The 14198-nt window shown below is 38.2% G+C and overlaps 1 protein-coding gene across 2 annotated transcripts in view; it reads right to left on the reverse strand.

Annotated features, from left to right (window-relative positions):
• ADGRA1 (adhesion G protein-coupled receptor A1) overlaps nucleotides 1–14198 on the reverse strand; it is a 538647-nt gene that overhangs the window by 52943 nt on the left and 471506 nt on the right. For both annotated transcript variants that reach the window (XM_060241372.1, XM_060241374.1), the window contains one exon: nucleotides 8017–8162. In XM_060241372.1, coding sequence (XP_060097355.1) covers nucleotides 8017–8162 — 146 coding nt within the window. The remainder of the gene's footprint in view (nucleotides 1–8016; nucleotides 8163–14198) is intronic.

Consider the following 14198-nt stretch of genomic DNA (forward strand, 5'->3'; position numbering starts at 1 on the left):
CTTCTATCTATGCTCCAGTGTATTAATTCTGGAATGTATGTATAAAGCATTCGACCATCATCATCTGTGTGGCAGACGATTTATTTGAAAAAAAAAAAAACAGATTTGCTATATCAGAGTTTTTTGTTTTTTTTAAACAACTCCTACCTTCCTGTGGGAACATGAATGTTTTATCTGAAAGGTTTTCTAATCATGGTTCTACATTTTGTTAAGAGCAGCAAAGTAGCATTCTAATTTTATCTAGCCTGCTTTACCCTTTATCTCAGCTTTTGGTAACAATTTATGCATTTCTTTGTGGAAACAATGAATCCAATCACAAGAAATCCAATTAACCAGTAAGATTTAGATGTGAACTTCTGACATAATACAAGATGTAAACTCACTCATAAATGCTTCAGCACATAGCAAAGAAGTTATACTCCTATTATTTCTTTAAGACAGACACTATGTGTTGGTTCAGATACAATGTGAAACCAGGATTCTGCTTGCAAACCACCCAACAGCAGTTCAGTGGGGCAGTTTGAGGGAACAAGGCACAGTGGGAAGGCTGAAGCTGCCTGTGTGCCCCAGTTGCAAAGCGATAAAAATCTGGGAGGTGCAAAAGACTTGGAGGCACAAAACTCTTATTGAATCTGAAACCTCCTATTGAATATGTGATGCAAAGTCCTTGTGCTGTCTACCAACAAACATGAGGACTTTATAATGTGTGAAGTGGCTCTTAGTCTACTGCAGGAAAACTGAACAAGAGTCTTGGAGCACCTTAAAGACTAACATTTTCTTGTTAAAATTACTATGCACCCAATTTGAAATCACTGCCTCTTAAAAGTAATTTAGACCTCAAGCAGGTAATTTAGGGATTTGAACATCCAAACTGATAACTCAGTGGCTTGGATCCTATGATCTGTTTCTGATAATGGAAAGGTATTTCCATCATTTGAAGATGAGGGAGATTTCTATCAATCCCCCTTCCCACCACAGACCTCTACTTTGTCCCCTATATTGTTCATGGTGGTATCTTGACCACCAGGAACAGAACTGGGAAGGGGGGCAGGTGCAAGTCTCAGTGGGCTGTTGTCAGAAGAAGGTGGACAAATCCTGCTTCACAAGTTCTGTGTCATTCACAAATCCCATAGAATCGAAGCCATCATGTAGAGATATTAGAGGCAATTGAAGGGAAAGTGGAATGGTAGAGCCCAATCCCATCAAATCTCAGAAGCTAAGCAGGGCCGGTACTTAGATGGAGACTACCAAGGAGGACTCTGCAGAAGAAGGCAGTGGCAAGCAACCTCTGCTTCTCACTTCCCTTGAAAACCTCTTGCTGGGATTGCCATAAATTGTTCACGACTTGATGGCACTATTGTACATACATTTTAGAGGTAATTTTGAAAACTTCCTTCTGCATAACCAACAAAGGTGATAATCTTTAGCTAAAAGAACTATGGTGGCAGCTTTGGGAAAGATCTCTGCCTAAAACAAGAGTTTTTTCCACATAAGGTCAAACCTGATAAGACAGATATCATAGATTTCTGCTCTTCTGTTCCTCTACCATAAACATCTTTTTTTTTTAGTTATAAATTGTCTTTATTCATAGTTGCCTAGCATCCAATATATATAAATGGTGTAAATAGAAGTTATAATAATAACAGTAGAGTATAATCCATAAATCAAACCATACATAAAAATATAACAACCAAAAAATATCTCCAATTTTGTTCTGTTTGTCAGACTCTTTAAAAATAAATTAGTTTTTTATAATAGTGCTTTCTAGGAAGGATATCTTTCTCATAAAAATAAGAAACCAAAGGGTACCAAATGGATACCATGTGCTTTTCGTATTGTTCATAGGTTATATAATAGAAGCTATATGCGATTTTTATTACAATAAAAGTTTCCCATACCCTTTGGTACCATATGTCTACTGTCGGTATGCCTACCATAAACATCTTCTTGGTCTCTAAGGTGCTATTGGATTAGAATCTAACTGTTCGATTAAAGATCAACATGGCTGCTTTCTGAAATCGTTCCTCTTCAAAAGCTTAATTAGCTGAAAGGGACTCCAATTCAAGTTCACAGAAGGCCACATGACAAAGTGGGAGGAGTTTAATGTTTCCACCCATGTACAGTTTCACTACTTGAAACTACTATCCAGTGTGCTCTTTTCCTTTGCCTGCCCTTTTTTCCCTTTAAAGGTCTAATAATAGTATGGGGGGGGGAAAGTTAAACTCCCCTCTTCTTCTCCTAGTATGGTCCCAACTTGAGTTGGAATCAGGGCTTTTTTTGAGCAAGAATGCACAGGAATACACTTCTGGCTGGCTTGACATCAGGCAGTATGGCCTAATATGCAAATGAATTCCTGCTGAGCTTTTTCTACAAAAAAAGCCCTGGTTGGAGTTATAACTGAGCTTTTAAATGAATGCAGATCTGTGATTTCTGTTAGCAGCTTGACAATAAGACCAAAAAAAGGTCCAAATACACATGAGCAACTTAAAAACCTTTTCAGCCTTTCTCTCACCTTTGATGCACATATGTGAAAAACAGAAAAGGCATTTCACAAGCATTTGTACTGTGCTTCTAAATCAACTGATAGCCATGCAGGAAGGCTGATGATTTGCAACAGCACTTTATCCTTCCTGTGCCTTACGTTATTTATATATTTCTTTATTTATTTAATTTATATCCTGCCCTCCCCACCAAAGGCAGGCTCAGGGCGGCTCACAAACCAAGGGTCGATACAAACACATTAGTGTGACCAATACAATAAACAACAATAAAAACATAAAACATAAAAACAATTTAAAACAATCACATGTGCTACTGTCATACATGTGTAAAGTTGATTCTTCCAATCCTTCTAACTTCATTATACTGCATTTCCACAGGGGTTTTTTTGGGGGGGTTTAATTTTATACTTAAACTTTGGTATAATAGTAATTGGCATTTCCACCAATTCTGCCCAAGGCTGGTGAAACGGCTGTTTGTGAAATACTACATGATGAAATTTTAATTGACTAGTTCTGCTTCAATTGTTGGAAAACTTCAAAAGGCTACACTGTTCTTCTGCATACTGGCTTAAATTTCTTGGCAAGTATTTTAAACCTCAATCCAAATGCTATAAGGGCTGCTGAAAAAGAGAGAACTATGTCTGGAAGTAGCTATCATGCCCTGTGTCCTTTGATCGACTTCTGCTATTCAAGATGCCTGCAAGCCTTCAAATGCATGAGAATTGCTAAAAATTTTCATTGTTCACTAATGAATTAAGCTAATTACAGCACAATTCTAGTGATCCAAAAATATACATTACAATTACTTGGACAAAAGAGACGCTTATTTAAAGTGGTCCATTGCTTAGATTAGAAGCATCTGAACTGGCATCAGAGACATAAGTTATATTTCCTGCTTTCTTTTGCAATGATGGTTGGGTACAGCTATGCACAAACCCTATATTACTGCATTAATCATCCATCCATGGATTAGTACTGCTCTGCAACTCAGGGTCCAAACTATTCACCCTCCAAGCAGGAAAAGATTTATGCAGAGCAGAATGTTCCTGAACAGCCTCTATAAACTCCACTACTATTGGACTTTCCAATGAGACCATGTTCTATATACCATCTTAAACTCTAAAAAGTAAAAAAGCACATGAATGTAGATCAAATTATATTACAGTAACCAGAAACAGGTCCAGCTTTGGTATTACAGTGGCCATACACTGAATTCTTGTCCCATGGTGTTTATCATGTATCCCTTAGTTCATAATCCAGTTTCTATCTATCTGTCTGGGATGTGGAACTACCAGCCCATTGTCCCAATTTTCCACCCACAAGGATTTTCCTACCCCATTGCCTAAGGACCAGAGAGACTAGGTGAGGCAGCGTAGAACATCATCTGGAAGTGATATCATATCCTTCAGAAATTCCATCCTCCTCATGTGCTGAGTCCCAAACTCCAAGCATTTGCTATGGCAGTGATGGGAATCCTACAGTTCAGTATTAAAGAACCTACTCTGCACACATAAGGTCACAGTTTCAGATGTTGGCATATTTTTATCATATATCAATCAAGACTAGGGTTGCATGGCAACCAGCAACAGTTTGGGGGCAAAGACATGGTGGGGGGCCATCAGCAATGGCATGCAAGGTGAATTGCAAGCTTTATTATGACTGGGAAGTGGCTAATAGTGTCATCCTAAACCAGGAAGTGATATCGCATCTCTCTAAGAAACACTGGAACATTTATGGTAAAATCAAAGACATTCCAGCAATTCCTAGAGAGAACTGACAAATACTTCTGGGTTTTCCCTGAAACCAGACACATCATCAGCCCAATGGCTATTTTTTTTAAAAAAATAATCCTACTGGTACCTTTCTGTGAAAGGTGGGGCAAGGCATCCCTCACTTACAGCAGGGGGTTAGCAACCCTAAAACCTATTTGATATTTAACTGGTAATTTTGAATGATCAATTGTAATTTTGCCCTAAGAAGCCAAAAAAGCCAGCTCCCCAGTTTCTCTATCCTTTTAAACTGTTTAACTGATTGGAAGTATAGAGAGCAATGGAGATCTAGAATGTAATTTTTTTCAGTCAGACACAACCAGTGTTCCCTCTAAGTTGAGAGTGTGAGCTAAATGTTTTTTTCACACTTTTTGTCTTAGCTTAGAAAAAATGGCCCCAGAGCAAACTAATTTATGCAGTAGCTCACAACTTTAATGCTAGTGGCTCACAAAGCAGAATTTTTGCTTACAAGACTCCACAGCTTGGACACAATCTTTCCTAAATCTCAGTGAGCTTTGAACTGTAGCAGCCAAATTTCTTTTCTCATCCTGTATCAGATCCCACATAAACTACATATTCACATTGATTGTGATAAAATCCTCTTTGTCACATGACAGAATGCTGCAGACAATCAGATTTTCTTCATCAGCACTCTGGGGCAGTTTGGCTTTCTCTGTGGCACTATTAGCAACTTCCCAGTCATAATAAAGCTCACAATTCCCCTTGCAATCTGTGAGTGCCTTTCAAAAGTATTCCGAGTGTCCAAGCACTGACCAGGTATTTTGCAGCCAATTCAGTTGCCCATTAATCATATCAAATCTCACCTTTAAGCAATTCAGTTTGTAAGGAAGTTCTATGGTGTTTTGAAGCCTGTCATTGTGAATTGTGGTGAAACAACAGAAGAAACGAACAGAAACATTTCATCATGAACTACTAGCAAATTCATCAATGTGCACAGGAAAATATATTTTAAAACTCTAATCAAAAAATGTTACATTATGTATTTTTATAGCATTGTAAAGCATTGCATTATGAAGCAGAAGCCTTTTTGATTATCGCAGTTTAACAAGGAATAGATGAAGTCAGACATTACCAGGCCATGTAATAATCAGCAAGCAAAAAACAATAAAATTGTACTGTAGCGACTGGCTTAGAAAAGACAAATATCTACCAGTAGTGACAAGGAGCATATCTTGACAAAGCTAAGTACATGCAGATCTTTTCATGTCTTCGGACATTTTCCGTGAACAATTTCTTTGCATGGATCAATGTTTTAATGACAGAGAGATCTGAGAGCAATTCACCCCTATTTTCTCACAGGGATTATGGTTGTTATGCGTGCAAACAAAAGTATAAGGACAAGTATGCAGACACAAAAATCTAAGCCCTTCCTGTTGGCTTCCATGCACATTCCATCTTGCCATTTTGTACAGAAAACACCTGACATGCCTTTGAAACGGCTAATGGTACATTCAGCTATTTCTGCAGTTCTACCTGCTTCAAGAAATGATAGTGTTTCCTTTAAAATGTCATTTGAAAATATATCTTGAAAGGCATCTTGATTACTTAATCGTGTGCAACAGTATTCTTTATTGAATCACAGCAAATATCCACATGTCCCCTACAGCAACAGTATTCTATAAAAATGTCTATCTGGAACCTGGGAAACTAGTCGATTCTTACACATATACTAAAACAGACAAGGCTGCAACAAAACGCCATTCTTCATTATTACTTAGGTTGGCAAGAATTACCGGATTCTTTAGGTATTTCCGAGTATGTGTCTCTGGGGTTTATGATGCCTTTAATGAGTACACCATAAAATAATTTTAGACAGCTATTAAATACTTCTGCACTCTACTGCTTCAAAGGTAGTCTTGTGGTTTCTACTATGTGGTTCCAAGATATACTATTATAACATTGTTGAATTGACAGAGGACTAATTGAGGTTATCAGCTGGGGAATCAGCCTTCAGAAACACCTAGAATGCCTAAAACATTTTACATTAATAAGCTTATTGCAGCCTATGAAAATGGGCTACTATTCATTTTACTATGAACTATGGAGTGAAAAACATTAGAATGAATCACAAACTGGAGAGCTTGATTAAAAAAACCCCTCTGCTTCTCATTTTTATGCAGCACTCAGAGCTTCCACTGGGTAGATTTTAAAAAGAGCTTATAATCAGCCACCTCTGACTAGACCACATTTTTAAACAACAGAAATCCATTGAGATAAATAAATATAGACATTGATGGGCTTTTCTGAACACAGAAATGCAGTCTGTTTCTTTACCTTTTAAATATACACTATGCAATCATAGAGCAGATTTCAATTTCTCAAGGTAAACTGACATTTTTTCATGAAGAGCTGGGCACGCTGGACTGAATTTGCCTGCATTTATGGCCTCTGGGCAATTGCCAAACAATCTGTGCCACATGACTCTCTGTCCAGCTTCTAAAGCAAGAGCTCTCTCCCTTCAGCTATGCTGAAAGATCTCCCACTATCCTAGTATAATAGCCACAGACAGTCATCGTGCTCCATACTTTGAAGCAGATGCTGGATTTAACTGGATTCTGTTTAGCCTTTTAAATGAATCCCAGTTAGCCCAAGAAAGCACTGTGTTACCAAATGGTGATCTGAAATTTGTATTCTGCAAAAAAACAGCATAAGGGAAATCTGTGTCCCAGAAAGAAAAAGGAGATTATTATGTGGTGGTGGGGGGGGGGGGGACACTGCTAACAAGAATACTAACACAAAATCAACAGAGTATGCAGGATATGCAATTCACTTGAGTACTGGATATTTATGATCCAGTGGCCCGAAATCTTACATTTAGTGCAGAACTGTCAAGCTGTCAAAATTAAAAAATCAAAGAAATAATAGTTCTTTGGCTGGAGGCAAGTTTGCTGGCTTTAGCTTTGCCCTGCAAAATGCCCTGCAAAATGCTGCATCTAAGGCTTCTCCAGCAACCATTTTTCATATGGATGCCATATTTAATGTCCACAAATGATTAATTGCAATTAAGCTATCGGAATATGCCATTCTTTCACCCTATTCTCAAGCACTAAAATCCATTATCAGTAAAGGCACACAACATTTTTGTAACGAGAAATAAATAGTCAGAGAATAATTCATACACTGAAAAGCTAGTGAAACACTGTGTTCCTGCCTCTCTTCTTTTTATGATGAGTTAGTCTGTGCATTAATCTGAACATACATAAGGAAATTTCAGATATCTACACAGGCTATCTAGCTTTAATTATTCACTGGTTAGTCTTCCCACCACTGAATAATAGGGTTGCCAGTTACAAACCTGATTCACAATGGGCTTGACCACACATAATTTCAAGTGTATACTTAAGCAACATCAAAACCAGCTTTGGATTGTTGGGTTTTGTTTTTTCTAACAAAACATGTGGTGCTCCTTATAGATGCATACCTTAACTTCAAATGCTGGGTCATTTCCAGCAAAATTATTTTGGACATGCATTCGTATGCATAGCAGAGCACCCACATTTTAACAGTATGGTTTTTAAGATGTGGTAAAGGCACATCTGAAACCATCCCATGGGCTATGTAGAAAGCTTTCCAATTCTGACCTACTCAACTGCTATATATTTTGATGCAGGTTCTGAAAGAAACCTTATCAGGCTGGAAAACAAATATTTACGTTTTAACTATTCTACAGCAGCTTTTAACTGTAGAATAAATCCCACAGAAATAATACCAATAGTTATCCATACCTGAGCAATGGCTGTTTGGGGTAAGAAGGCTGGTCACTGTTTGGGGTAGTCTGAGGCTTTTTTGTGACTTGCTTATATATATTCCTTGCAGTCACTCCAATCCACAGCATAGTAGAGAGTGTCGAATAATGTAACACTATGCCAACCTAGAATAAAACGGTGATAGTTATAAGGATCAACAGATGGGTACAAAAACGAGACATTATAATGATTTGTCTGCTGTATATATTTATATGTCAACTGTAGGGTTTTTTAAAAAATAAAATAAAAGAATGTGTGGCTGCAGGGAGCATCTCAGGCTTAAACCCATGCTGATATTTTCTAATACCTGGCAAAACAAGTAGGATTTTTTATAAAACACAGCATGCAAAATTCGTGAGTTTCTCAGACTAAGACGGATTGTTATCATGATCCTCTTATCCTACTTAAAGCAAAGGTAAGTGAGTTAAAAGAATTTTAGGTTTAATTAACAGCTCAGATCATACAGATAAAAAAAGCCACAGCAAATTTGCACAGTATCTTCCTCTTCTTCTATTGTGTACCATTTAGGAAGATTAATTTACTTCATTCATCCCATCCTTCTTCATCCATTGAGCTCAAGACACCATTTTAACTTTCACCACAACCCTGTAAGGTATCTAATGAGAAAAATCAATCATATAGCATGCTCCATTTGCTGACTGGGGATTCCAGGGTCTTTTCAGTCTTAGACACTTTAAACATTACACCACACTGAATCATTTCCTCCATACCATATTTTAGATCATATGTGAGAATTCCTCCAGACAGGGTTACCAATCGCAAGGTGAGACTTGGAGTTCTCTCAGAATTACAAATGATCTCCAGAATATAAAGAGTAGTTCCCCTAGAGGAAATGACAATTTGGGGGGTGCACTATGTGGTGTCAAATCCCCACTGAACTCCTTCCCCTCTCCAAACTCTGTCCTCCCTACACCCAGCTCCCTAATCTTTAGGAATTATTCAAACTGTAGTTTCCACCCCTACTTCCAGAGCAATAACTGGTTATTATGGGTATACGAAAGTAGGCATAACAAATTGTCTTCAAATATACTGAACTTTTTGTTGTAGCTGTTGTTTTGCATCTTAATCTTGAATAGATACACAGGAAATGGATATTCTCCTCCCACTGGAAATGTGCTTCATACCAAATCAGAGAATAACACACATGGAGAATATGTGGTACTAGAGCCACAGACTGTGTACCTTTACCAGTGAAGTGAGCTCTCTCTCTCTTTTTTTAAATGCTTATTGGAAGTTTTCAAGTTGAATAAACAAACCCCCTTTCTGGGGGGAGGGGGGGTCACATGCAGTCCATGCTAATGAATCCAAATTCTTTTCTAGAAAACCTTTATTCCTTTCTCCAATGTAACTTCCTCTTCTCTTCTTGGTTTTAGTTATGTTCTACCACAAAGAAGGGAAATGAGTGGTTTGGTAAACACAGGAGATAGTGCTCCCTGGTAACCCAAAAGATATCCCCCTCAGAAAGCTACCCATTTGTGGTAGATAACAGTCTTTATAACAGTTCCAGTCCATCACTATGAAAACTGCTTCCTTTGTGGCTACAATTCAGGTTTGAATTTAAGCTTCTGGAATTAAAGTTGAATTGATTCGCCAAGCTTTGCTAGCAGGCGGATAATAGACCTGCTACTGTTTTGCTAATTATGCTGCATGTAATGCAAATTAAATGTATAGGGTCAATGAAAAGGCAACCTCCCTTGGTAGCATTATACTATTAACATTCAATTTAGCGTTGAGTAGTGATTGGAGTGTCACATTCTGAATCTTTCCCAGGTCCATACACTAGTGAACTGTTGACTGATAGTTTTGGCTTGGAAGAGAGACAAAATTCATTACATTGCCTCCTTTCTTCTTCCCCACTACTACCAAGGTAGATTACAATGTTAAACCCCCCCCCATTTTTTTAAACATTTGTATAAAATATTTTGATTTAAATTTGATTTATTTTCCTTTACAATTTTCAGTTGCACTATCTCTCTTATAAAATAACCTTGTTGGGTTATCCAAACACACTACAAGTAGAATGCATTGCATATGGCCAAAGGCCATTACACTCTTTAGAAAAAAATCGAGAATATATAAAACACAAAGATAACATTTACAAAAGCAACAATGAAAATGGATTTAAAATGCCGAGAATGATAGAGATGTTATACAAATTCACCGCTTCTTCAAATAGAATTAATGATCCATCAAACACACCAAGTTAAAGCTTTTTTTCATGGGAAATAATAGAGTGACTTTTGAGACTATGCCTCACAAATATGTGAATGCGGGTCATGAATTGTATTTGATATTGTACATGTTATAAATATAAATAAATATCCCTATGTCAATAAAACATCACGGATGCTTACTGTCTAGGACATCACTTCGTCCAGTGACCTGTAGCCCTTGTTTCTGCAAAGTTCCCAGATCTGTGTAGGGTTCCCAGATCTGTGTTGGAAAATACCTGGAGACTTGGGGTGCAGCCAGGAGGAGGTAGGGTTTGGGGAGTAGAGGGGCCTCAGCATGGAAAAATGCCATAGAGTTCACCCTTCAAAGCAGCCATTTTCTCCAGTGGAACTGATCTCTGCCAACTGGAGATCAGTTGTAAAAGTGGATATCTCCAGGCTCCACCTGGAGGCTGGCAACCTTGGCATTTAGTTGTATGGACACATGAAACTCAATCAGACCACTGGTCTATTCATGTCAGTATTGCATACATTAACTGGCACTGATTCTCCAGGGTCTCAGGAAGAGGTCTTTCCCTTTACCTACTACATATATGTTTAACTGGAGATTCCAGAGACTGAACCAAGCAGATGTTGTACTATAGAGACATGGCCTCTTCTTCCCCATCAAGCTAACTGCATATAGTCATTAAGTAAGTATATAAGAGAGTCAAACAGAACTCTTAATTTTTCACAATTTCTGTCCTACTCAGCTGATATACTCTGTAATAAAAGAGGCATGCCTAGATATTTTGGATTATGCTCCTTGATCTATTCAAAGCATCTATTGCCTGAGGTATCAATTAAGGAGGTCATTTGCTTTATCAAAATTAGGAAAAGCTCCAGGCTCTGATCTAATCCCTAACAAGCTATTCAAAGCTGATCTATTATGGTGGGCCACAGTCCTGGCCCCAGTTTTCACTCTTATTAACATAAGTGGACAAATGCATGATTCATGGAAACATTCTGTTATTGTCCCAATATTAAAAAAGGGATTTAGAAGTGACCCATCTTGTTATTGACTAATCAGTCTTCTCTCTACTCTGGGAAAGCTGCTTACTAAAGAAGCTCCTGGATTGGATGGAATCAGAAACCATACTGGGGCATGAACAGATTTGATTTAGGCAGGGATCCTCAACATATGGCCATTATCTAGCTCTCTATCACTTGGCTGAGAAATATTTATTTTTTTTGAGGAGGGGGGGGGGAGATTAAATGTGGCTTCTATTGACCTCAAGGGGGCCTTCAATTCCATAAATTGCCCTAGTTTGTGGAACAAACTTAAACTCCCATGGACAAAAGGCTCCTAGGGCTTATTCAATGCTTATACTTGGGTTTGATTGCCCAAGTACCATGTGGGTATGATGGGAATTTACAAATTAATTTAATTTGGAAAAGAGGGGTTGTCAGGGGTGTTTGTTGGCACCTATTTTGTTTAATATATACTTAAACGAAAGCATCAATTCTTGATGATTGTTGCAATACACCAAAATTACCTGAAATTGATATATGCTCATCAAAAAGAAAGTCCTCGAAATAAACCATTTTGAACTTGAGAGCCTGCAGAGTATGCTCACTCCTATTTTTACTCAAAAAATTACCTCCCCCCATATGTACTATCTTACTATTCCATGTTATTGCAGTTTTTTTTGTTTGCGAGACTGAACATTATACCTACAATGGTTTTGCAAAGAATATTTTTGAATAGACCCTACACTGATAGTAGCTGCCCTTGTGGCCATAACAGGATCAATACATCCTTTCATGCTGTGCTAGAATGCAGATTTTTTTAGATTATGAGGGAATACTATATTAAGCCTCTATTCAACCAACTACCCCCCTCCAATTCTCTGGAAAGCCAAGCTCTTTTACTCAGTGATAAGGTTCTTAAGATCACTCTAGCAATCACAATATTTGACTCAGTCTTTTTAGCCATCAGAAACGTAAGGAATAAGTATCTTCTGTTGCTCAAGATTTGTGAATCAATGAGCTTCTAAAGGTACAAGGTAAAGGAAAGTATCTATTTAGTTGCAAACAAAGTGGTAGTTTATGACAACTGAAACCTCTCAATATGCATGCTTTTCCAAAAATAAGTGGAAAACTTGATTTAAATCAGAAATTTAAATTTATCCCCTTTCTTGTTAATTTAAATCAATGATTCAAGTAATCTTGATTTAAATTAATCTACTGTAACTTCCATTGCAGACAAAGAGCCCCCACCATTCCCAAAACACATTGCTGAGTGTGGGTTCTCCTGGAAATTCAAGTAATTTGATCCTTACTCTTCTGCGGACTTTGTCTTCTAGATAGGTAAATATCACCTACCCCCATTGGAGACCAATGCTCCTACATTCGACAGACAATTGTCGAATGAGGCCATCAATTGTCTGTCAAATGTAGGAGCGTTGGTCTCCAATATGAATGGTTTTAGTCATTGCCAAAGCTCGTTGAAGCCTCACATGAAACAGGGCATTTAGCGCATTCCTGTTGCGTCTCACTGCCTTGCTGCATTCCATCCAGATATTGGCTAACAGAGAAGAATTGGAGCATTGGACTCTGTTGTCACGGCATTGCACACTACTTCCCGACTCTATTATCAAGGAACAAACAGTCGGACATCAATATAGGACTGGTTGCTTTGGGAGTAGCTTATCTTTGCACTTTGTGATACACTGTATTTTCTACGAATGATTTGTTATATAAATAATTGAATTTCTAAGGATTTGAGGTTGATTTTTACGTGAATGCCTGTGTGGCTCTCTCCTCCTGCCCTACCTGGAGGTTGGCAACATTAGTCAGTCTGCCTGTGGGAGCTGGCCTGGGCCTGAGTCATAATGGAAAAAGGAAAGTTCCTTATAAAATAGAAATTGACCTTCTTAGAGTCAAGCCCTCCATGAAAAAGTAAAATGGTTTTAGTAACAGACAAAGAAAGCATAATAGATGGAGGTGGAAGGAAAACATGACCACATTATTGAGAACATATTAGCATTAGAAGACAATTTGTGAAACCTCTCCTTCCCACCTCACTGGTGAGCTGATGCATTTGCATTGTCCTTTGAAGACACCCACAGGAGTCAACAAGTATCTGCAGATGCTCCCTTCATTTGACCAGCAAAGAAAATCTTTGAAAGGAGGAGGGAAAGCTGCCTGGGGGAGGTGGCTTTTTCTTTCAGTGAGAAAACAGGATGGGAAGATAAGGTCAAAGAACCCTTCTTCCTCCAAGCCATTTTCCTACTCAAAAAAGTCAGTGCAGCAGCTGCATTTGCAAATGAAATCACACACTAAAATGCAAAAGGAATACAAAATGCACAGTTTGACCTTTTAAGTCCACAGTCTTCAAGGTCAAATGCCATCCTATGACAATTTGATTTAGTTATGTTCAGAAAGTCAAACATCACTCTTAAGTGAGATGGTTTTCCTGTTAGGAGTTAAGGCTTTGCTTTGAGGGAGACTTTGGTTCCACAATGTTGAAGAAGTCAAAAGCTGCCCTGTGAGAATTTGATTCCATGAGGTTCAGGAGGTCAAATTCTGCCTCTGGTGTGAGACTGTCTCCTATTAGATTTGGTCTTTGTGGTAAAGCTTTATAGAAAAAAACAGGGGAGGATAAATGTATCTTGAGAAGACTTTGCTTGTTCACGAAAAAAAATATCTCCCTCTTTTGAAGAGGAGAGGTCCTCATTGGGTACTCCCCCCGACACACACTTAATTGCTACCCCTAGAGAATGACCGAGGAACAGGTTAAGTTATCCCCGGTGAAAGGGGATATTCCTAAGGCATTCAAAATACAGGGCCATTCTGCTTCTTCAAGGATTGTTTTGCACATTACACAAAGCATGTGCTCAGCTGGGATCTGCCGTTTTCGAATCTCAAATTAAACAGTTTAAAGCTGTAAATGAGGAAAGCAATGCAGCGGTGCGGGCTATTTTGAAA

The sequence above is a fragment of the Heteronotia binoei genome, chromosome 6, assembly GCF_032191835.1.
Source record: "Heteronotia binoei isolate CCM8104 ecotype False Entrance Well chromosome 6, APGP_CSIRO_Hbin_v1, whole genome shotgun sequence".
NCBI lineage: Eukaryota > Metazoa > Chordata > Lepidosauria > Squamata > Gekkonidae > Heteronotia > Heteronotia binoei.